This window comes from Cygnus olor, chromosome 15, assembly GCF_009769625.2.
Source record: "Cygnus olor isolate bCygOlo1 chromosome 15, bCygOlo1.pri.v2, whole genome shotgun sequence".
NCBI lineage: Eukaryota > Metazoa > Chordata > Aves > Anseriformes > Anatidae > Cygnus > Cygnus olor.
Window position 1 is genome coordinate 7,121,770 of NC_049183.1, and position 24,589 is coordinate 7,146,358.

Below are 24,589 nucleotides of genomic sequence, written 5' to 3' on the forward strand. Positions count from 1 at the left end.
GGCTTGTATCAGGAATAGTGTAGCCAGCAGGACCAGGGAGGTGATTGTCCCCCTGTACTCAGCTCTGGTGAGGCTGCACCTCGAGTACTGTGTTCAGCTTTGGGCCCCTCACTACAAGAAGGACATCGAGGCCCTGGAGTGTGTCCAGAGAAGGTCTACAAAGCTGGTGAAGGGCCTGGAACACAGGTCCTGTGAGGAGCGGCTCAGGGACCTGGGTCTGGAGAAGAGGAGGCTCAGGGGAGACCTTATTGCTCTCCACAACTACCTGAAAGGAAGGTGTGGGGAGCTGGGTGTTGGCCTCTTCTCGCATATAACTAGAGATAGGACAAGACAGAATGGCCTCAAGTTGCGCCAGGGGAGGTTTAGGTTGGAAATTAGGAGAAATTTCTTCTCAGAAAGAGTGGTTAGGCATTGTAAACGGGTTGTCCAGGAAGGTAGTGGAGTCACTGTCCCTGGGAGTGTTTAAGGAAAAGTTGGATGTGGTGCTCAGGGACATGGTTCAGTGGGTGATAGTGGTGGCAGGGTGATGGTTGGACCAGATGATCTTGGAGGTCTTTTCTAACCTTAACGATTCTGTGATTCTATGATTCTATGATAAATTGGGCATCATTGACACAATTTTCTCTTCACATGTTATGAAAGGATCTCTGGACAGTACAAGACTGATGGTGAAGAATTCAGATCGACTATGTTTCAGAGTCCATTTTGTCTACAATCGCAGAATTTATCCTGTTTTTGCTTGTAAGTCAGGTAGTCAGTATTTTGTATCTCCAGCTGAGCATTCCCCTCTTTCTGTGAATATGCCATACAACTGCATGGATAGAATTCAGAAATAGAAATATTTTTCTTCACTAGAACTATACCAAATGAACTTAACTTCTTCAAAAAGGAAAAATAGAATAGTCTAGAAATATACACTGACACCATGCAGCAACTCTAAAAGCGCTACTGAAAAAAAAAATGCTGACAGTGTTTAGCAACACCAAAAAATACTTACAGTACTAAGTGCTGTTTTGGAAAGTGTGTGGGTGACGCAACCCAGCATTATGAACCATAATGAACTTGCGCAGAAAAATGGATAAAGCACAAAACCATCCCACTGCCTTTATAACAGACACATTGTGCATGTTTTGAGTCTGTCTCCTGAAAGTGTCATGCAATGTAGGCTAGGCCTTGTTGCCTTTTCAGTTCCTCTTATGTCTTTATCAATGTCCATTCTGTCTCCTTTCAACATTTCTCTCCTTCTGGCTGAAGACTCTTAGTCTCTTTCTTGTACAGAACCTTCTAGAACTCTGAGTATTCTTGCTGCCATTCTGTGAACTGGACTAAAAAGGACAAAATACTACACTATATTTTATATAGAGACCAACTCTTGAATGTGTACAGTCATCATGTGATGGGATATTCTCTGCTCTGTTCTCAACCCTTTCCTAATGATTCCTAAAAGACAGTTGCTTTCTGACCTATACCTAACATTGAGCTAGTGGTTTCATGAGAATTGTTATGCCCAAGGTCCCATTGCTGTGTGTAATATTTAGCTCACAGTCCATTAATGGTAGTAATCCCAGGACTGTTTTTCCGTTATCTGTATAATATATTCAAGTATACTCACAAGAAACTTCACAGAGACTGTTACTATTTCTCTCACTGATATACCCCACTATTTTATTAATGATAATTACCCTTCTCTTTCAAGTTGTCCAGCTGATCAATAATTTAGACTGAGAACAATTTTTACACCACTTGCTGCCTCTGTCAAACCTGATGAAGATACCATATGCACAAAAGGTTTTGTGATCGTCTCAAGTGATCTAACAAGTTGTGTCATTTCTTCATATAGACACGAGTTTTCACCTGCCCCTTGGATTCTCCAAAATCTCATTATCAGTGTGAAGGACAGTACAGGGCTTGTGCACCTGTTCAATTATGGGCAGAGTGCTCTGTCTTGAGCAGGAAGCAGGACGCAGAACTGGGTGCTCAGCTGCCCAATTTGTTGGTTAATTGAGCTCTACTCATTTATTATTATTATTTATTTTTTTTGCTGATAAATACTTTTAGGAAATATGGCTTAAATTGCTGTGGAGAATTTTCACCTCTATTATGAGGTACAGAAAACCTTTGCAGCCTGTCCTTTCTGTACAGTTGACTTGTTTTTTTTTTTTTTTTGAGGGTAGGTCAAATAAGCAAGCAGATACACAATCTCCTCTCGCAAAGTGCCACTTGGTATCTGAAAATGAATGTGACTGCAGTTTTCTGACTATAAATGTCTTCATGGCCTAAGGAAACTATGTATTGTGACCTTCCTTGGTACAAGAAGTAGGTAGATGTCTTTATTACAATATAAATCTTCATTTACTTGAAAAAAAAAACAAACAACCAGTTAAATGAAGAAAAAATACATCAGAGAAATGACAGGTCTGCATAAACTAAGTAAACATCTTTCTTAAACCCTTGGCTGCATCTAATCCGGATGACATGTAAGTTCCTGTGTACTTAGGAAGTAATGTTTCCCCTGGCACTGAAGTATGACAAGAAACAGTACTGATGCAATTTGTAAAATGGGAAGAAGCCTTGACTGTATCGTCTTACCTTTTTCAGAAGCCGGAGCAAGGTCAATAAAACTTCGACATTTTTCACCTTTAAAAGAAAAGGATTATTTTAGGAGACATAATTTGATTGGTTTTGCTCTGCCTCCTCTTTCTGACTGCTGTTTCTGCCATCGCTCCCACCTGAGACTCCACAGGACCACTACGTTGTCTCACACACAGAGCCTGAGACTGGGCCTCCATCCTGGACAAAACACGTTATCCTCACAAGGCTGGATTCACAGTCCCTTAGTCAGGAGTACAAAATAAAATTAGCAAAGAAAAATTTCCTCTTGCATGATTAGGTCCCTGTTGGGTCTGTGATGCTCTTTGCTAAGGGCTAAAACAGTTCTGAACTCCAGACGGAGAGGCACTGTGGTGGGGTAGCACTGGGAGGACACAGGCCTAATTCACCAATACATTTGCTCCCTTTCTTCTCATCTTCAGTACAATGCCTGTACCTCACCAGAGGATGGCCAAAACTCCTGGAGACAGGAAGCACTGCCACACGCACAGATGTCTCAGTACTCAGTGTCCCTCTCGAGTTACTCTGACAGATTTGCTCACAGCCTGTTTATATGTCAGTATGACGAAAATACTTCTGTCTGCAGAAGTCTGGTAAGTGCTGGCAAGCTGCCCCACAACCTTAAAGTGCAGTTGTAATACTGATAGGAAATATATTGAAAAAAGGGAAAAAGTAAACACCTGTTATGAAAACAATACACAGAAGAAAATAAATCCAAACCGAACCAAACCAAACCAAAAAAAAACTAAACATTTCCCTTTCTTGCCACTCCCTGAAAGTACTTGACATGTACAAGGGAGCTAAAAAGCTCATGCAAAACAGGGAAAAGGAGTAGCGCAGTGAGGACTTGCCAGGTCCGCCCCAGAATATTGGCTGCCTTACCTCGGTATACTGCCAAAGTGCGCAAGGAGACCAATGTGTGCTACAGCAGCGTGTGTCCACCTTCCCCAGTGCATCCTGCTGGCAACCACCCAGCACCAACAGCCCCTGGCAGTGAATGGCAGCCCTGTCGAGGAGCAACCTGGTCAGGATGCTCATCGAGTGATCCCACCAAAGCTCATTCAGCAGCACACTGCTACACTCGTTCATACAACACGTATGGTAATTACAGAATTTGGATTTGCCTAAATTGCAGGAAATTTGCCTAAAGAGTAAGAAAAAGTAGCTGAAGGAGTTGAAGATAGGAGAGAGAACTGCTAATTACTCTAAATTTTTCCTCCATCTTGTCAAAGACAGGTATAGACATGCGATAACTGCACCAGCGATCAGGGTCCCTTTGTGCTTGCAGCTGTCCATAATAACATGAACAGTGGTGGAGTACTGTGCAGCCACCCTGTCAATCCCCCAGCGCACAAGGAAGAAAAGGCATAAAACAAGAGGATATTGGGGACAGAATGAGTGCATAGCAAGATGACTGAGCACAAGGGTAACAGCTTATATAACAACTCAGGTAGGCTGCTGTTGATTAGATCTTGGTAGGCACTTTAGCAGAGAAAAATAAAGAAAGGATAAGAGGATGGAAGAATAATGAGAAGTAGCAGATAGGTGACATTTATTTCTGAGCTGGGGTAAGGATGCGGTTGATCCTCAAGAGAATCAGTGCAAGGAAAATGGAGAGAAGGGGGAGGAGGACTAGGGTAGATCCAAAGGCGAGAATGGATAAACCTCCTAGGAAAGCAAAATTAAAAAAATGAAATCTTGACAAAGCTGTTGAGTGGTGTCATGAGAATGAGGTTGCTAAAGATTTCAGTAAGTTATCTGAAACAGAAGAATGAACCTTTCTCACTTTGTCCTTTCATTAATTACCTAAACATCAGAGTTCTTCCAACCTGCATAGTTAAAAAACAGAAAAAGGGAAACACAAGCTCCTTTTTCTTGTCACTCATCCCAAATGTCTGATTGTTATCCACTCTGCTACATTTTGTAGAAGACAAACATTGATATTTATGGGAATCAGTTTCCCTTCAACAGGTTTTATCTAAGAAAGGAAAATGTGATGAAAACCATCATTTGCAAAGAACAGTAGCTCTCAAAGCTAGACTAAAACATCTTCGTAATGCAGAGGTCCCAAATTGTCATGTCCTAGGTAGCATGAGGGAATTTTCTGGGCCTTAAAACAGTTTTGGCTCTCCACTATCCAGTGCAGAACATTTCCTGCAACACCCAAATGTCTCAGGCCAGCGGCTGCATCAGTGCTCCCCTGCTTGGGTGAAGCTACTTCTGTTTCAAGAAGCTATTCTCAGACTTAAACGCAGATCGCTCCTGATAATACTCAACTCCAGTATCTCACAACAACAACAACAAAATGCAATGGACCACTTTAAAACAGGGAGCATGATGGTCCATGCAACAGTGTACCTGGTTGGCAGCACCACCTGCAAGTAGCACTAACAGGCAGCTGACACCAACACTCCTCTGGGTAATGATGATGGGGTGGCAGCAGAGCCAACAAAGTCTTACTTTAGGTCAATTAGCCCAGATGTATTCCAGCGTACATTGAGTTACATCTACCATGCATCTATCCTTCTGAGTACATTGCTATCCCTGCCTTACATAGGATGACTCTTAATGGTCCAAATGTAATCTAAGTCCTTGGCTCAGGAAACCTTAACTGTGTGTCTTGAAAACTTCATGCTCCAGGTGACATGATGTCTTCTTTTTGGACCAGTTTGCCTAAGCCAGCCATGTCTTGAGTTTTAAAAAAAAAAAAAAAAGGAAAAATTCCAATTTTTCTGACAGGTTTTAATGCGTTGGTAGTTTCTTATGAAAAAAATTAAATGTGGCAGTCTTTGGAGAAAAACCTGAAGATGCAAGAAACTTTAGAGAGTGAATTCTACAGATGATGGAAGATGAGGCATGTTTTGTACAGGGTTTTGTACAGGGTTTTGTACAGGGTTTTGTACAGCCTATCTTCTGAGAAACCAGCAGCAAGTATTTTAGAGCTTGCAAAAGACTTTTGTTGTCAACTAGCCTTGACCAGAATGAAGAACTCCTCTATGTCATAATAAATGACTCTTGACTGTGGATTACAGATAAATTTTCCTTGGAAGGACTTGGTTTAACAGGAGGTCTTGGACTACGCTCTCTGGAGTCTCAAGGTGACTTTCCTGATGTGTTTCTATTAAAGATTTGCAAATTATTTTTATTAACCTATCTTAAGCTTAGAGTAGAAGGAAACCTAAATAGACAAATCATTAAATTGTTACCATCTATGGTTTTCATAGTGCCTGCAGAATGGAAAACATTTCTTTTTTAATGTAGAAGGAGCCTGGGGCACCTTGCAAGCCAGAGGACAAAAGAGAGAAGGAGGTGAAAGGTATTCAGCTGTATTTGAAGCTTTCAGGAAGGAATTTAGTTTAATCCTCTGTAGTGCATGTGAAAGAGAGACAGAGAGAACAACTTTGCTATAAGCATCCTGGTTGTTGAGAAAATGGTCAAGGTAAACATGGAAAGGGACTAAACTGCAGAGGAGCAGTGGGTAAATCACACATTGAGGATGAAATTTTTGATGGAATCAATGAAGCAAAAGGTAGACTCAGAAGTGGGATCAAAAGGGAGCTGATAACAAACAAAGCCAAGAAGTTTCTGCTAATTGGACTGAGCTGAGAGGGATGCAGTGAAGTTTGTGGGCGGGGAGGATGTCACAGCAACATGTGCACGAGCTACAGAAGAATATGAAAACTTACAATTACAGCAATCCTGGATAGTTCCAACCAAGATACAGCTGAAAGTTAGGGATGGCTGACTGGCTGGCATCTGTACATGTTTTAGAGAAGACGGTGGCATTACTTGAACACGACCTGAGAATACAAGGCAAGAGGGACTCCAAAGGCAAAGAGAGTGTATTAATTATATTTCTGGTGGGGATGTCATTGGGACAGGGGTAACTTCTGTGGTTTGAGAGTGAAAAGTGAGGAATGAGTTTTTGGCTAATCTAACTCTAGCCAAAGTCCTATGTAATGGCTCAAGGATAGAAAAAGTTCTTCAAAATTTTAGTTCATTTGGACATTTCTGTACTTCACTTCAAAGAATGTTAATAGATTTGATTGCAACAAACTTGAGGGACCAACTTGAGGGCCCTTAAGGGGGCATTCAGTTGGCTTTCTTGTACAAGGCCCAACATTCAAATTCTGGCTGCACTTTCTCAGTGCCCCAAACACTGTACTCCTCATGCAAGGGAGAATGTGAGTAAGCAGAGAACGGTTGACTTTATTTTATAAGCCAACCCATGGAAGCATGTTCTCAGGGAACAAGCTAAGTAGAAGAACAAAAATCATGCTGGTCCTGCTTGTAGAGAAGACTGGATTCACACTGTCAGCTGATAGTTTTGGAAAGGTTATCATTAAAGACTGAGAATCAGCTTGGAACCCCAGCTGGGCACTTGATGCTACAGCAGAAAGCAAAGAAGCAGTCATTTTCCACAAGAACCTGACATTTAGTACTAGTTCACTGGAGAGATAGACATCATCTTTCTGGGGGGACCAAACAAAGGAATTTGTCTAACTCTGACTACTCTGGTCCAGATGTCTAAGCCTCACTCACCCCAGTCTTCCAGAAGGCACGAATCAGGCTCTAATTTAGATATGACACCTGTGACTATGACAGACAAAACATGAAGCACAAAGCAAGCTAAACAATTGCATAGCATTTTCAGACCTTTTTAAACCCATTGTTAAAAAAGCAGACAAATTCATTGCCATGACCATCACACAGCCCCACATCACTCCCTCTGCCTTGTGGCTGTTCCATCCGTTTATCATTGTAAATTAAAGTTTCTCTGTGTAGGACCCTACCTCAGTTTCAGCAGGAACTCTTGAGAAGCATATTGCTTCTGAGCAGGTAATGTATCTTAAAGATGGATGTTTTGGCCTTTCTTTTTACTTCTTCAGGCAATCACAGAAGTTATAAAATAATTCCTCTGCTTAGGTGCATCCATCCAATGAATGTTTTTCTCTCAATATATTACAAGTTGCCCCATACCCTGCCTGTCCTGCCTCAAGGAATCAAAGCATGGCATGCCTGCTGGAGGTAATAGAGAAGAATCCATTCTGCCCTTTAAGACTTGAATTGATGCAAAGACAGTTAAAGTTTTTATTACTTTTCCACACTTTTAGTTGCACAGACAAAAGACTAATTTAGGAAATGTGACCCATTAAAAAAGAATAAAAAGTGAAATGCTGTAGTGATGTTGAAGTCAGTGTGCAATTTTTTTCTGAGTAGCAATTATATGTACAAACCACTATAAAATGTTAATTCTTCTGATGTCTTTGTCGGCAGGACTGAGATAAAAGAAATTATTCAAATGATAGCTGTGATGAAATAGTTATCTGTTATTATAATGCTATTATTGCTACTTTTTATTCACTTTTTGCTGCTGTAAACCTGTGCTAAATATGCTAAAATGTGCTGTGTACATAATCTGTAGTCTTTGTCTATGTGTAAGTTTCTATAAAAAAGGTTCACGTGACCCTGAAACAAACATTTCAATATCACCAGGGCAGAGGGAAGGACTTGTACTGTCAATCCAGGTGTTAAGAGGACAGTCAAGAAAAGGAAACACAACTTATCAAAGCAAAATCTCTATTTACAAGGAGACTGGGCTGTCCACACCTGAGCAGAAGGAATGTCAGAAGAGTAAGTTTTGGAACAGACAGACTGAAAGATGCTTGGTGGATCATAGAAATCATAACAGCCCAGTAGCACCGTGTTGACAGGACCCTGCAGGTCTCTTGTCCAGCTTTGTTTTCAGAGTAGGACAGTTGCTAACTCCTGATCAGGTTGCTTGTGACTTTGCCCAGCCAAATCTTGAAATACTTCAGGAATGAAGATACCTCATCTCTAGTGGCTCCAAGGATGGAGGTTCTCCTTGGCTGTGGTCCCAGGGCTGCACCTCCCTTCTAGAGAAGTGCTCCTTAATGTCCAACCTGAATTCCTCTAGCTGCTCTGGCATCTTTGTAGCAATCTTTCCTATACTTGTAGGAACATGAACAAGCCCAGCTCCCTCAACTTCTTTTCACACCTAGTGTACTTTAGGCCCCTGACCAAGAAGTCCAGACAAGTAGGTGGACTATAAAAGATACTGTGCTGTAAGTAGGAATCATTTTCATCCAGAGACTACATTATAGGACATGATGGCTGTCAGGAATATATTGACATCAAAGCAAAGTAATATAGGGAGAATGACCTTTAAATTTGAACATGATATAAGCAGATTAAGCAGGATTTTTCATGCTATATATATGGACCTGCATTTTTTGGTTTTGGTTTGTTTGTTTGTTTACTTCTTTTCAGATGTAAGCTATTATTTTAATCTCAATTTTATCTGAACCTGACTTTACTGAGTCATGTCTCCCCAGTGGCTGCAGTGAATCTGAAGCCATATTACTGGAAACCTTTAACAGCTACCCAACTCTCAAGCAAGTTTGCCCAAGACAGCCAAAGGGGAATGGCATTTGCTACTACAGAAAGAAAACAGAACATTCTGAGAACTGGAGACACATGACGCCTTTTAGATACATGGTAAGATAATGACAAAGCCTTTTGGGTATGTCTGGGTACTGAGGAAGCTAGTGGTACAATCGTGTTTTCCTCTAAATGTAGTCTGCAGGACAAGGAGAGCAAGGTTGCCTCACATTCAGCTGCTGTTTTCCAGATTGTGCTGGGCTTAGTGCTAAAGCTTGTGCTGGGAACTACACAAACAGCTCCTGATGAAGAACACTTCCCTTTGTTCCTCCTGTCCCTGGAGCACAGGAACCCCTCCTCCATTTTCAGTGGTAAACACTGGTGTTGTTTTCAGAGCTCATTCCTACTTGAGTGTGCAGACATGCATCTCACTGAGAACTGAAGATGTCAGTAGTGCTTTCACTGTTCCTCTTAGGATTTACTCTAAGTTATTTTTGGATATCTTGTATAACTGATCTCTTAAGCCCTCTTTAGCTTAATTTTAGACTTGGCAGAGTTTATCCTGCTGTGCTGCCCTTTTCCAGATGCATCTTCTCATAACCAGGCTCTGGGAGAGTCTTTAGAGAATACAGAAAAGGGAGCATTTAGGGATGCAACAAGAATAGTGTCTAAGATTCCTCCTCTTGATAGACCTGCCCTCACCCAGTTGTCTCAGTGACTCTGACAGAGGAGAAAGCCAAGGAGTGATCTCTCCTGTACATAACTAACTTATGTAGAAAGAAGAGGTGTGACCTGTCTTGAACACTGTCTGCTGTGCCATGTATGTGAAGCTCTCTGGAGCTCAACAGCATCAGGGAGTTGCTGGAAGCTGAGGAGAGAGGACTGATCACCTGAACATCAACAGGAGCACACCTGTGGTACCAGCTTCTTCCATGGCTTCCCAAGGGTGAGGTAGATACATCACCTATGATGTCATCTATGCAAGCCCCAGCAAATGCATTCCTTCCTAAGCATGCTGGCTCTGCAGAAGTTCAGTTGCATCTCTGCTGGGCTTCCTGAGAAGGGGACATAGGTCGTAGTGGCCTATAGGTACCAGCAACTGGAAATATTGACATTTTTCTGTGTTTTTCCCTAGTTGATTAATGTAACTTAATCCTGCATACATGCATGTGTGTGCATTTGTAATTTAGTAGGGATTTTCAAACTGAACCAGCCAGAGAGGAGGAGGAGACTTATCTGGAAAGACCCACACTCCCAGCTGGTGGCTGGGTAACAGCCCTGAGTTCTTGGTACAGATCATAGACCTACAGCCCATGATAATATTTGAGGGACCATGAATGTGATGTGCTTGTGCATCTACAGAGGAAAGGAGTGAGCACTGCTTCTCTAGTGATCTTGAAACCTGCTCAGTCAGAAAGGAGGAAGAGGCACGAGCTACCTGATGGGAGTGCTGTTGGTGTTCCTGTGGGTGCTGTAAAGGCACATCTCTGTCCGGGCTGGTCTGTATGGCCAGCCACGTAAGTGTCACACACACGTCTCTCTGTGTGTGCATGTGCACCTGCATCTTGAGTACCTACTCAGCCTGAACTACAAAGGAAAGGAGCAGCAAACAGGCAAGACAGGAGAAATCCCCTGGGTCTGGAAGTCCCCCGGGTTCAGCTTCCGTTACCAGGAGCACATATAGCATTTCCTCAGACAGGCTCACTGAGACTCATCCCATTTCATGGCTCTACAGCTGTGCAAGCACCCGCAGCACAGAAGTCGAATGTTTTCCAGCTCTTCTGTGGTCTCTTCTGAAGAAAGCTTGGCTTTGGGTTTCTGTGCATTCCTAGGAAGCAGTGTATGGGAAGAAGTGGATCTATCAGTGTGAGTGTCAGACCGTGGGAATGGGAGAGAAAGTTTCGGCAGCATAAGATGATCCCACTGTCTCACTTGCAGTGTCAGTGAAGCCCATACTTTTTACATAGTGCTTCTCCTCCTGCTCATAACATGGTCAGAAGCCCTGAGCTTCTAGCCTTCCCAAGCTTATGGCACATGCTTGTCATTAAAATTGTCCCACGTCTGAAAAATCATTTCAGGAAAAAAGAAGTATGAGGCATTTTTTGGCAGTGTTGCGTTCTGGAGAGGGTCAATGAGCCGGTAAAGAGTGAGAATGCTGCAGGAATGGGAAGTAGGCACTGCAGGACACTGCTGAGAAGTGATGAAGGGGTCACCTGCCTGTCCTGGCACCTCAAATAAGTCACTAGAAGTACCACTGAACCCTCCTGTGCAGACACAGGGCCATACAGTGGCACTGGCAGGCCAGTCTCCTGGACAGCACCCTATCCACAGTACTTGGACCTAGCAGAGCTGCTCCCTTACCTTCTCCACTGAAGAGTCTTACTTCAGTGTGTCACATACACTTCAGATTGCTGAGCTGCTTCTGACTGTATTGGAGGCAAATGCTGCCTCCTCACACCTTCCTCGGGCATCTGCACTTCCCTAGCCTGAACAATAATTTGAAAGCAAAGGCTAAGAAAAAGAAGTGGCTATTCCAGATCCCCAGAATTCAAACCTGCCAGAAAATTAAGACAAACAGGGCCCCACAGAGCTGTCAGGACTGCACAGTGTATCAGCTTCAAGGCTGTGAGCTATTTTCCCCTTATGGTATGCACTTCTTGTCATTGACACAATGAAACTGCATTGCAACAGGTCAGATACACCTAGCTGCAACTTCCTAAGTGGTTGCAGGCTGACATCCTTTTATGGGGAAGTGGTAGACACTAGAGAGTAATTGCAGAGCTATATAGAACAGCTGGAAAGGCAGGTTGAGGTGCACATAGATTGGGTCTAAACTATAGCACACAGATGTACTTCCAAGCTCAATGTTCATGCTGACTTTGAGTCTTCCTGAGACCAATGTGTATTCTACTGTTTCTTCCACCAGTTGCCTAAAATGTATGTCTTGTTCACTCCTTTCCCACTCTGTAGCTGGAGAATTCAGATTTCTCACCCTCACCTGGAACAGTTTCTCTGTCTTCAGGACACCACACTGCATGACAATGGCTGGATTTGTCCAGACCAAGCTGGTGGTTTAGGCTGGAAATCAGGAAGAGGGCAGAAAACACATGGAAAGCACAGGCTTTAAGACAATATTCTAAGTTCATAACAGCTGTTGCCATAGCAAGGTCCAGAAGTTGGTGTCCTGTATCATATTTATTGATCCTTAATCCTGAATTCTTGTTCCTGAATTCTTTCCTGTCTGAGCCAGTGATAAATGCCTCATTAATATCCAGGGCAGAAAAATAAAAAATAGCTCTGAAAAATCCTAGCTGGTATGTCTTCCAACTGCACTGCTTTAAAATATTCTAGTTAAGCAACGTGACTTAAAAGAAATGTGGTAGTTCTGACTGAAAAGAGGATCTCTATTATAACTCTGCTTTTCATCTTGGAAAAAAAGAAAAGAAAAAGCTGTTTGTATTCACTTATTCTGCATAAAATTTCATGAGTTCAAAAGTACAGTTCTGTTAAATGATTAAATTTAATTTAAACAGTATTCCTTTTTAGAAACATTGGCTCCCAGCCTATGAATGACAAGGTCCCCTTTTTTTCCCTAATAGGCCCTTACAAGTCTTTCTCTCTCCAACTATATCTGGAATCATGTGATTCTAATGAGATTCCACATCATCTACTGAGAGCAAAATCATTGTATTTGTCTAAAAAATGATATAACCCTCCAGGGGCCCCAGCCTAGAACAGGATGAGGATTGAAACACAACTTCAGTGAAATAAAATACTACATTAGAGAAAATACAGGTTAATGAGCTTATTCAAACTAAGCCGTATCAGGTTAATTAACAAGTGAAATGTTCCAGTTTTGATTAAACTGATACCAGACAAAGCACTTAATTGATTTTATTTTTTCTAATGAAGAATCAAGTCTTAATCTGCAAAATCAACGTTTTACAGTTGACTCTGTTGATCTTGCTGGAACAGTATCTTCTTCTGGAAAATAAATCAATTGTTGCAGAGTTATACTTAAATATGTATTGAACTATGAAAACAATTGTTTTCTGTCACTCTGAAAGCTGTCATTCATAGCTGCTGCCCATCAATATTTCTCTTGCTTCCAAATTCCAAGTTCTCATTTCTCTCCAATTCTTTCAGCAAACTTGAACTCTTTGAAGTTTCTACCTTTTACAGTGGAAGACTACTTCTTTAAGCTTTCCACTTTTTCATTTTGGTCATGCATTTTTCCTCAATTCACATAGTCACAAAGAAATGTTAATAATCTTATTAGAGAGGCAAAATCCTCATTCCAGAGTTTCCCCTTTGCTTCCCTGGAGCAGTAGATAACTGTGGTGCAGGCAGAGCAGGGAATGAACCAGTGTGGCTTTGCTGAGTCAGACTATGTGCCATGGCAACTGTGTTTTCTGCACTGAAACTCTAAGTAGTGTTAAAATCTTTCACAGTATCTGAAAACAAACTTATCCACAGGCTACCCTCAAATCGTGTCTAACTGAAACACATCCAAGTCTCAAGACGCATATGAATAACTTAGTAAGACCTGAAGGATTATATAGATGTGTGTACATTTGGGGAGCTGGAAAACAGTTTAGATTTCTAAGTGATTGGGAGAACCAAGAAATCAATGGTGCTGAGAGGCTTTCAATGATTCTGATGTCAAATTAGACCTGACTTTATAACCTAGAAAAGATTAAATCAGGCAGAGTACTGACTTACGTTAAGCATTTCAAACCTCACAATGGTAAAATGAGAATTTTTGCCTGTTCATCCCACAGGTGGCAATCTGCCACACTGTGCTTATTCTGTGTTCAGCTTTGTGGTCAGAAACTCTGAACCTTGCTTTGAGTCTCACTAGCTGTAAGAAACTCATCTCTTTCAAAGTGTCATTCCAGTTAATGGAGAAGTGGAGGTTGGTCTCCTACTCACTGGCTCTGCTGGGACCTCAGGACAAAGAACTACCATTTGTACAGTTCCCATTTGCTGTTATTTGTGACACAGTACTCTAAAAACAAGAGTGACCTTACTAATGTAAATCTGTCAAAACATACTAGACATCAGAGGGTCCATTGTCTGTGGGACTATAAGGTGTTCCCAGGAAACTGTGAAAGACTGTGAAAGACTGTGAAAGACTAAGAAATTATGCTTTTGGCAGAACATGTCAGTGATATATCCCTCATTGTATATATGCATGACATGTCTTCTACAATTTCTCATGTGAGTGTATTAGCAGTTCCCTTCAGGCTGGTGATTAGCAAAGATCAAAGGAGTATCTCCCACTCTTTCCAATTAGTGGTGGTTCTGTATGGATTCTCTTTTAACCATACCAGAAATTCTCTCCAGATAACGCCCAACCAGAGTATTTGCATTGTATCTATGCCCTAGCTGCAGAAATACATAAGCAGGGCAGGCAGAGATGAAAGTCTCTGAGAGCAAAGAAGGAAACTCCATTTCACGGATAGGATTACTCCAAAAAATGAAAACATCAAAAGCTAACGTGTGCTAAAAATGGAGAAGAAGACAAAGTCAGAACAGAGTATTACTGTGATGGCATGGCATGTTGCTTTGAACATGAGTCTTGAGGTTGTAGCTTGAAACACATGCAAGTGACTGTAGGTAAGAGGCAAAATGATTGCTGGAGGAGATGTGACCTTGAATGGCAGAACCTGTACTACATTGACCTGTATTTCTTCTTTACAGTTGATACGATAACAGTATTTCTTCCCTCGCTTGTTCATCTGTCCGCTCTCTGTTCCTCTTGGCTGTTGTGATTCAGGCTGCCTGCTCCAAAAACTTCTCCACTTTCCCTACCCAACGATGGTTGGTTGCTTTTTGGGTTGAGATGTAAGGGAAAAAAAAAAAAAGCAAGTAAGCAAGTAAGATGCCCAGTATACTGCAAAAGAATTTCCTTTTATTATTATTATTATTATTATTATTATTATTATTATTATTATTATTATTATGAATAAAGTGAGAAAACATGCTTGCATTTGTTTTTGTGAACCTTATTTCCAAGCGTGTATGTAAGAACTTTGCAACAGTGTCTCATTTAATATTTTTTGTTTGGTCATGTAATGCAAAGTGAAATCAGTTTGAATGACAGTATGATGTGGTGTTTTTGTCTCTCCAAATCCAGTGAGTCTGAACATGGTGGAGTGACCTTGATTCCCAGGCATTTTCCCACATTGTAAGCGTGGTTTATGCCCTTCCCTCCCGCCATGCCCTGTAATGCAGCCAAATGCAAGGTGGAATACCTGAAAGTTAATTTTGTTTGTGACTACTCTACAGGCCATGTCATTCCATAGTAATAACACCTGCTTCTCATTATTTATTGCCTTCTGTAGTCTTTAAATCATTGGCAAGCTAGATCAGCAAAGATTTATATAACCATTTAGATTACCAAAAAGAATACTGAATAACCTTACACCACAACTTGATTAACAGAGGATCCTGCTAGAAGTGTCCCTATTCCCTGATAAGTCCCCATTACGAGATGTCAGTAAGCCAGTTTTTAATTTTACCTACTTTTAGCTCTGTTAATTCCACATAAGGAGAATTTTAAAATCAGGATTTAGTCTGGTGTAATTTAAAAACCATGAGGATGCCATGACGATTGATATTCCATTCCTTTTTATTTCTGTAGTCCTGAATGCATCTGTTCATATTTTGCAGTAACTGGCACTGGAGTAAGTGTCTGTTATTTAGATGGTCATATTTGACCATCCTTTGACCATTCCTTTGAAATACAGTAGCCACGTGTTGGTCTTCCACTTCTTTAAGATTTATTCCATTTACAGGGAACCAGGAGAGCCCCTCAAATACCTCCTTCCAGACTGCTGGGTTAAATGGTTGAGTATTGACACATCTGAAGAGGAAGCAACATAATTTTTGCTCATAAAACACAGAATAACATACCAGAAAAGGAGTGATGCATTGCCTTTACTTTACTCTGTTACCAGTATCAGCATGAAGGGATTTTATTTCCACGTTATTTGTATGATAGATGTTTATACAGCTAGTCTGTCTAGCAGGACTGGGAGGACTTCAAATCCAAAATTCCCAGTGTACCACAGACACAAAACCTTCCCATCATCCTATAAAAACCTGAAGGTCTGTTGCAAAGCAATGACCACAACAGAAACCACAGCTGTCATGTACCACAGGAAGAGAACAAGAGTCATCGTGAGGAAGACAAACATGAGGACTCTTTTCATATAGCTTAAATTCCTATGGCCAGAACTATCTTATTCTACAAGCAAAAACCCAGGATTTGTTAAAAGGAACTCACAGGTGCTTTTCTGAAATGGATCCTTCTCCCTCTGTTATAAAGGAAGCCAAAAATCCATTACCATTCCTGTTATCTAACCTGGAGATTTCTCTTCTGATCCCAAATTAGATCATCAATTTAATGTTCAGTGCATGAACAGCCATAACAATTAGATTCTGAGAAGCTGTAATAATGTGGACAGCAGCAAAGCACCCTCCTTGCACAGTCTCCAGCTGTAGCCAATTTCTGATGCTTCTGAGGAGGCATAAAACCCTCCAGAAAACATGGCATGCATCAACTATTTTTTTCCTTGGCTCCCATCAGTGACCAGTGGAAACCCTAAAGTATGGATGCAATATAATTTAATATAATAGAAACATGGTGTGGCAAAAGGCAGTCAAACCAAGATGCCTTCTTTCAGACCTCCTTAAGATACAAACAAATCAGTTAAGCAGTATTCATGCCAAGCTTCCTCATGACGGAAATACTCCTCTTTTTTCATGCATGTCTTTCTGTGAATTTAAAAGGTATGGATTTCTGCCCATTGGTTTCCTTTGCTCACACTGCCCTCTGTGGAGGTGAATTCCAGAGACTCACTTTTTGGGATCCACTTGTTGGATTTTCATTTTGTTTCTCAATGACTAATTACTTAACTCATATTCTTTTCTTGATATTTAAATATGTGCATGCACGTATGTGTGTGTGTATACATCTATGAAATCATCATATCCCCTCTTGATCTTTAATTTGTTATTCTAAAGAGGACCGTTCTTTCTTTTCTTTCCTTGAAGGATATTCTCTTTTCCTTAACTACATCAGAAATCCCACTGTGCATCTATTTCACACTCCCCCTTTTTCTTACGCTACCTATGGTGTTAACAAAATGCACACTGGTGCTGATTCTTCCATAAGATAATACTTTTCCTTTATATTGCAGCACTTGGCAGTTTGCAGTCACCTCATTGTCAAATGCTGACCCACAGCTTGTTTCTTATCTTTTGCCTACCACTGATAAGTACCCCCAACCTCACAGAATTTTATTCCTTAGAGGTTGGTGTTTTTAAATTTCTTTTTATTTTAATTAGTTCAATACTATTCTTACTACCCTGCTCACATAGAGCAGGATACTGATAGAATACTATTCTCACTCCCTCTAGCTTTTAGTTAGGGAGATAAATCTCTCCTCTGTAATGCCAATATTTCCAGACTTTGTGTCACAGCATATGTAAGGAATACATTTAAAGTAGGATTGTTCTCTTCAAATTAAGATTCCTGTAAGTACTGAGATGTCCTGAGAAATACTCATTACTCTCTACTGACTGTAACGATGATGTTGATTAGTTTAGGCACAGACATCTGAATTTGCTAATGTCCACGTTTGCTGTGGGATCCATGTTGCCTTTTTTTTTTTTTTTTAAGAAATTATATGACATGAATTGTGTTCCTACTTCTTTTCCCTGGATATTGTTAATCCCTGCAATAACAGAATCTTCCCAAGACCAAATTTGAGGACCACTAGATACATCTCATCTCCACTGTGATCACTTCTCTTTCTATATTACTTGACACAACCTCCCTGTAAGACTGCTCTTTAATGATTTTACAGCCTCTCTATTTATCCCCATGAAAATAAATATTACATGATAAAATCTTCACCACAGTTTCAAGCAAAATTTCCACCTGCTCCACTTTGTATCATCGTTCACTAGCAGATATTTAGGGAAGAGCAAAAGAGCAGGTTTAGAGTGATTCCACCCATGTACTCCCCTTCTGGTGTCAGTACTGCGTCACTAGTCTGGGGGCTTCCTGGCTGGAAGCTGCTCTCAAATAATCTTGTTAGTAATACATTCCATGGCAGGGAACTCTTTAGGAAGGAATATTTGTCTGTTATACCCTCAAGTTCACAAATCATGGAAACAGATTTAACTCTGTCCTTCCCTGTTGATCCCCATCATAGCTCTCTGTACTTTGTGGCTTCTTTCCAGTCTGAAGATGCTTTGGCTATTTGGCATTCTCCACTGGAAGTATGTCTATATCTATCACCACACTGCTACCATTCTCTCTGCTGTCTGTAGTTCTGTAAAGAATTTTCAGTGGGACATCCGATCAAATACTTTATGTAAATCCATACAGCCTGGGTGTAATGCATTACTCTTATCCAAGAAGGTATTCATCTTGTTAAAAGTTCTACCTTTGATAAAAGCCCACCTTTGATAAAAGCCTAGCTTTGATAAAACCAGTTTGTTGCCCTGTACTGAGTACTTCCCCAAAACCTGTCCTAATGTTGTTGGGTCAAGTGGCCTGAATAATTTTTTCCAGTCTTCTTCTTTGAATATAGAAATATACAGATTTAATAAGGATTCTTGCTACTAAAGCTGCATTTTCATGTGCCAATTATTTCAACATTCTCAGATGAAAATTATCCAGGCCCCCTGAGTTCAGTTTCTCCATCACTGGAAAATGTATCTTCAATATAGAGTGCTACCTCCTCTATTTCTTTCACCTACTCTTTCCTTCCTAAACATTTGTAACCAGAAATTTTTACATTCCAGTCATGTGAATAAAACCACCAGGTTTCAGTAATGACAATTATATTACATTTCTCGTAATCCAATAATAATTCCCAATTCCTCTTGCTTTTTAATTATAAATTCACAAGGTGTTTCCCTCTCCCTGGACAGCTGCCTACAGTGAGTCACGTATGCTTATTATCACATCATGGGGGAGAGAAGGGTGAAGCAATACTGCTATGGATCTGTGAAAATGTATGGCAAGTTCTTGTCTTTTTATGTTAGAGATTTATTCACGACTGCAGGATACACCTCTCTAGTTCTCTGGATCTTGCAAATGTGCATTTATTGTCCTTATTTGTGGCCCACGTTGATACCTCCTTACGTATCGTGTAAGTTCCACTCTACCATTTACTCCTTAAAGAGTGCTAATGAACATGTGGTAGTACAGAGAATGCAGAATGTTACAGACACCTTGTGCTTAAAATTTAATTCCAAGAATAAAACCAAGACTATGTATACTCATTCCTTATCTCCTTGGCTTCTGTGGAGCATGGCAAGCAACATGGAAAGGATCATTTTTTATTTGATGGGACAGTACTCTTAAAGGGCACCTAGACAGCTGTACTTATGCTGCTTTTCCCTCTGAAATGTGTATGTTATTACTGAGATTGCCTGCTTATTAGCCACTTAAACAAGATCTGAGTTATGTTTTATTTCTATTAAAATCAAATAAATTCTCTAATGAGCAAAAATGTTATTGCTTCCCAGTTCTCAATAAGATAAGGTATGCCACCTTGGCTACTTCATGTGTTAATTATTTTATGTTATTTACATTCTTGAGTCAGAATATCTACCAGTTAGTTTACAACTGAATCTTTTCTATCCCTGCTGCTATTAGTACATCACTAGTCTGTGAAGTGTCCGGTACTGACACAAGCACAGACCCAGACAGCAGGTGTGAAATAAGATATGTACTCAAGGTCATACTCAAAAAGAAATAAAACAATAGGAAGCTCAGCTCTGAGTCGCCTGGCCATAGTAAGGAATTCATAACCTGGAAGGCAGCACCAAGCACTCTGTGGAGGGTCTAAGTGCAGAATGGGACTTGTGACAAGCATGAGCTATACAGCTGATAGGGTATTCTTTAGCTTGATCCCCTTCTGGAAATTAGAGGTATCGCTCTTACGGAAGGTACGTCTACCTGCCTGGGATCCAAAGCATTGAACCCACTCTTGAAAGGGAGAACCTCCATTCTCTTTTTACTAGACTGGGATTCAGCATACTTTTGAGTCAGAAATTGTGCTAAATAGTTATAGGATGCACACACAAATGGAATATATATGCTTGAGTTCCTTTTTTTCCCAGAATTCACAATTTTATTTTTCATGTGCAAAATGTTTTTCAGATACTTCAGCAGTCCTAAGCATGCTGGATTAAAAAAAAAAAAAACACTTTAGGTTCACAAAATATTTCAGAAATAATCACAACATTCCATCTCTGTTAGAGATGTTAGTGAAACCTAGAAACCTGCAGCATGATGAAAGCACGCTTTGCTAGTCTGTGTACAGACAGTGTATGGCATGGTTTTGCACCTCTACACCTGTAATCTTAACGGACTTTTCAGATAAGCAGTGAGAAGGAAAGACACTCAAAATTTTTTTTTGTTTGTTTGTTTGTTTGTTTTGACAATATCACAACAACACAGAGCATTACTGGAATTGCAGGTGGGATTCATGTTGCTTTGTTTCAAACATCTGCAGCAAGGAATCAGGGATATGTGAGGAACTATAGGAATGGCACTGACCATAGTCTGTGCCCATGTGTACTGCTGACAGAGCTGAGAAGATAGATTGGTTGCTGAAAGAACTGGGCCTAGATGAAGGTTGTTGCTGACATCAGGTGGGACTAAAAGAAGAGTGTTCAGCAAACAGTATGTTTGTGGGAATGTCATGTGTGGATCCTTCAGAACAGTGCTTTGTGTATGGAATATGTGGTATTGATACCCAGAGTGAAGGATCTCCAAGACACAGAATAACAGTGTTAGCAGTGTGGTAAATTTACAACACCTGTTAGGAACAGCACTTGGCTAAATACAATGTGTTGGTGATGGTACATTTTGTATGTGGATTGAGTGAGAATCTTGGACATATTACTGCGAACTGGACAAAGGGTGTTCTGAAGATGCTGACACTTTATGGAGTCAGTAACTTATAGCAATGGAGGACTAAAGAGCAATGGAGGACTAATGATAGTACCGAGGCTAAATTTCTTATGCAGTCTTTTTCAGTATGCTATTGGTAAAACTTTAAGAAAAATGTTATTGAAAGTATGAAGTGCATTTAAGCTAGTGATTTTGACTGATTTAATACACTGCTGTCTGTGTGCTAAGTGATATTTTCTTGACATTCTCTTGGCATCCTTAGGGTGTTTATTAACAACATGGTGACTATATGACTTGTGATACTTACAGAAGTGTAGTCTGTAAGCATGTTGTGGGCAGTGTGACCAGCCTACGGAATTGATTACACACAGGTGTACAGAGCAGAGGAGTTATATGTATAAGCACTGACCCCAGTGCTGTTGGACTGCAGTGGGCTGGTGGCCTTACTGCCCTTGAGCTTAGATGAAATGACTGCCAATCAGGCTGCAAAAGGCCATGACAATGTACTAGAGGACATAGTCAGGTACTAGAAACCTGAAAGTCTGGACTAAGACTGGTTGTTTTATGTTGACATTCTGCGGACCAAATTTAAATCTGTGTCCATTACACTGTTCCCGTCCTTACCAGAAAACAAACAAACAAACAAACAAACAAAACCCCACTATTATAAATCCTGAACAAGGCAGTTGTCTGTCTAAGCCAATATATCCCTATATCTGATTGGGTTCTAAAGTTTAGTCATTCTTGGTCTGCTAATTGAAATGTTCTTTTTCAGCAAGTTAGTGTTTTAAATAAGAGGAAACACACATGTGGCTGCTGTAGTGGTGTGCTGGAGAGGAGAAACAACCTTCTTTCTCCTGGTTTCACCATAACTTTCTAAAGCTGGCTTTCAGCTACCTCCTAAAATCACTCACTACAGCACAGCTTTGTGTACTCAGTACAGAATAGAGCACTGTATTTCTCTTCACACAAAGATAATTCAGTTTTCTGAATGGGCTAGAGTCACAGAATTACAAGTTATCCTGAACATAAAGCTTGGCTTGGAAAGCTTGCAATGTCTGCCAGAAACTTAGGCATGTTTGATTGTGCCAATCCCAGCTACGATGCTCAAAAGGTTGGAGGGTCTTAAGCTGCTCACTTAGTCTGCTATGGCCTGAGAATATTTCCAAAAGTAATCTTTTTTCTAATGTCAAGGGTGTTACTTTGAAATAGACTGTGCACTGCTCACAGTTTGCCCCACTTCATAGTACACACTTACAGTGTTTTACCAGATCCCATAAACTTCCCATTATCAAGGAGGTTTGTGTCTCTTAGGAGACACATAGGATGATTAGCTGTTCTTCTCTCCAAATAGTGGTGAACGACCAACCTCCTGATCCACTCCTTAGACAATGGCAGCAAAGCTCTTCCAAACCAGAATTTGGATGCTAGCTCTACCAGACAGCTCTGGGAGTAGGGTCTGCCTTCCACCCATCCTCCAGTGGCTCATTTGTTGGTGAATTCCAGGGTACAGAAAGAGATTTCTTTCTAATGATTTTACTGATTAGCTGAAGAGATGTCTTCTCTTGTGGTTCTCAGTAAGTAAACGGTTGAGCAGAGAACAGGAATAAGCTTTCTTGTGCCCAGTTCTGTCCTTTAACTACCTTTTCTCTACTCTACTTCAATATATATATATATAATATATAATCCAGCCACCAGGAAGGATTTGTGAGTACTCATTTACTTATGGATACTAGAAATGAGGAAGTCTAGGCTACAGCCTGATAAAAACAGTGAGCTTTGTGCTTTCACTGCCATTCAGACCACTGCCCTTTGGGTTATTTAGGGGACAACTGCAATTAGATGGGATAAATGTCAGGATCTCCATAACAACTAAGAGCCACTGCCTTTTGTGCGCTCCATGGAGCCGCTCTCAGAAGAGAAGCACTGGCCAGTCTCTGGCTGCAGTGCCCAATGAGGGGGAACACATATTGCTTATCAGAGGTTCATCCGGCTTTAGAGCACAGACCCCACATCAGCCAGCAGGTAAACAATCAAATCTTTGCTCTCACTGGAAACAGGTTGTGTTTAAAAAAAAAAAAATAATTAAATTTCTGCCTCTGTCTGCAGGGCAAATCTGCATTAAGATACAGCATAGACCAGCTTGTCTATTACGCCGAGCCAAACACAAAGCAACACAAGCTGGAAGGAAGTTGTTTTACACTTACCAGAAGCATTGATATTTTCCTCACAGGAGTACCAGATCCCAGTGTGAAAATACCTGAAAAGGAAGCGGTCATCTCCTGTCTCCCAGCTGTAATGAACCACATTCTGGTTTGTCTCATTGGCAGTCTCATTCCCACTGTAGTTGAGGCAGTTTGTCTTCTTCTCCTTCCCACAGCTCGGCTTGGGGACCCTCTGCGTGCCCTCACACCAGTGGGTTGTGATAAAAGCTGTTGTAGAGAAGAGGAGAGCCATCAGATTCAGACTCACTGCTAGCAGGGCTCTGCATCTTCGATTTGTCTTCATGGTAAATCCGCCCTCCCTCCCCCTCCTGCTGAGAGAAGTCAAAGGTTTTTGTTTTATTTGGGGGGCGGGGTGGTGTTTCAAAGCCTCTCACGATTTAGAATCCAGTTTTCCAGGCACCAAAACTCTCAGCTTCCTCCAATCTGTTGTTATAGCTGTGAAGGAAACACTGCAGCCAGACTCCCATTCTTCTCTTCACTTGAAATCCTGCCTTTGTACGTTAAAGGAGCAGCTGCAGGCGCGGGAGTGCGGCCGTCCTCTGATAGTCGGTGTTCTTTAGCACGCTGACAGGATCAGAGAGGCTCTGTCTCACGAAGAGCACCAAGAGCAAGTCAACATCTGCTCGGGGACCACACACGATCCCCAGGGGCTCTGCAGCTTCCTCTGCTGGGAGACACCTGCAGGCTGCAGGACTCGCTGTACTCTGCTTGTAGTATGATGAGGCAGGAAAAACTCGTCAGAAGCCAGTCAGCAGGGACGGCTGCTGAGCTGCCGCGCTCCTCGGCAGACCTCGGGGACAACTGCATCGTGCTGACAGCCGAGCTAGACGAGGGGGAGCGTCACGTCTTAATTCCAAAAAGAATCATCATCTGTAGCTGAGAAATGCATTGTCTACATACCAGAGGGTAGGGATTTGACCAGAGGAGGAGGGATGGAGCAGCACTTCAGCTTTTCTTCTCTGGGCTAATGAGCAGCAAACTGAAGGGCTGATTCTGCTGTGAGTATCCTTGTGTAATTCTCTGTCTTCAGGGGTTTGCTCTGGAAGTCAGCATAGCCTCAGAGTTCAGGTCTGAATGTCTGTAGTGAGCAGAACTTGTGTTCTTCACAATAGCAGGTGGAGCCCCTTTCACAGGCTATCATCTCCACACAGAGCGCTCACAGTTGTTCGCAGTGGGTCCGCAGGACATTTCTGGTTTGTGCAGACAGCAAGAACTAATTTGAGCAAACCCAGGCCTTACTTGCCAGATGGTGGGGAGCACTGTGTCATATCCCCTTTCCAAAGAGAAGTATGCTGTCCTGTCCTGTTGGCTGCCTGACTCTCAGAGTTGACAACCTCATTCCCCATTTGCTCAGAGCTACCGGGTGAATGCTGGGTGCTGTGAGGAGACCAGGGCGCCTAATGATGGT

The 24,589-nt window shown here is 41.4% G+C and overlaps 1 protein-coding gene and 1 long non-coding RNA gene across 5 annotated transcripts in view; one reads left to right on the forward strand and one right to left on the reverse strand.

Annotated features, from left to right (window-relative positions):
- The window catches only part of LOC121078324, a 33,171-nt gene extending 22,345 nt beyond the window's left edge, over positions 1–10,826 (forward strand). Inside the window, exons 4-5 of the long non-coding RNA XR_005824528.1 lie at positions 755–764; positions 10,816–10,826. This is a non-coding gene — a long non-coding RNA (uncharacterized LOC121078324). The remainder of the gene's footprint in view (positions 1–754; positions 765–10,815) is intronic.
- GSG1L (GSG1 like) overlaps positions 1–24,203 on the reverse strand; it is a 62,596-nt gene extending 38,393 nt beyond the window's left edge. Inside the window, exons 1-2 of one of the 4 annotated variants that reach the window (XM_040574405.1) lie at positions 23,164–24,198; positions 2,590–2,637 (exon numbers count right to left, since the gene is read on the reverse strand). In XM_040574405.1, the coding sequence (XP_040430339.1) occupies positions 2,590–2,637; positions 23,164–23,464 (349 nt within the window). In that variant the 5' untranslated portion in view covers positions 23,465–24,198. Of the gene's footprint in view, positions 1–2,589; positions 2,638–23,163 lie in introns of all 4 variants that reach the window. The other 3 variants (XM_040574407.1, XM_040574408.1, XM_040574406.1) reach the window with 3 other exon arrangements.
- Between the last annotated feature and the right edge of the window lie 386 nt (positions 24,204–24,589).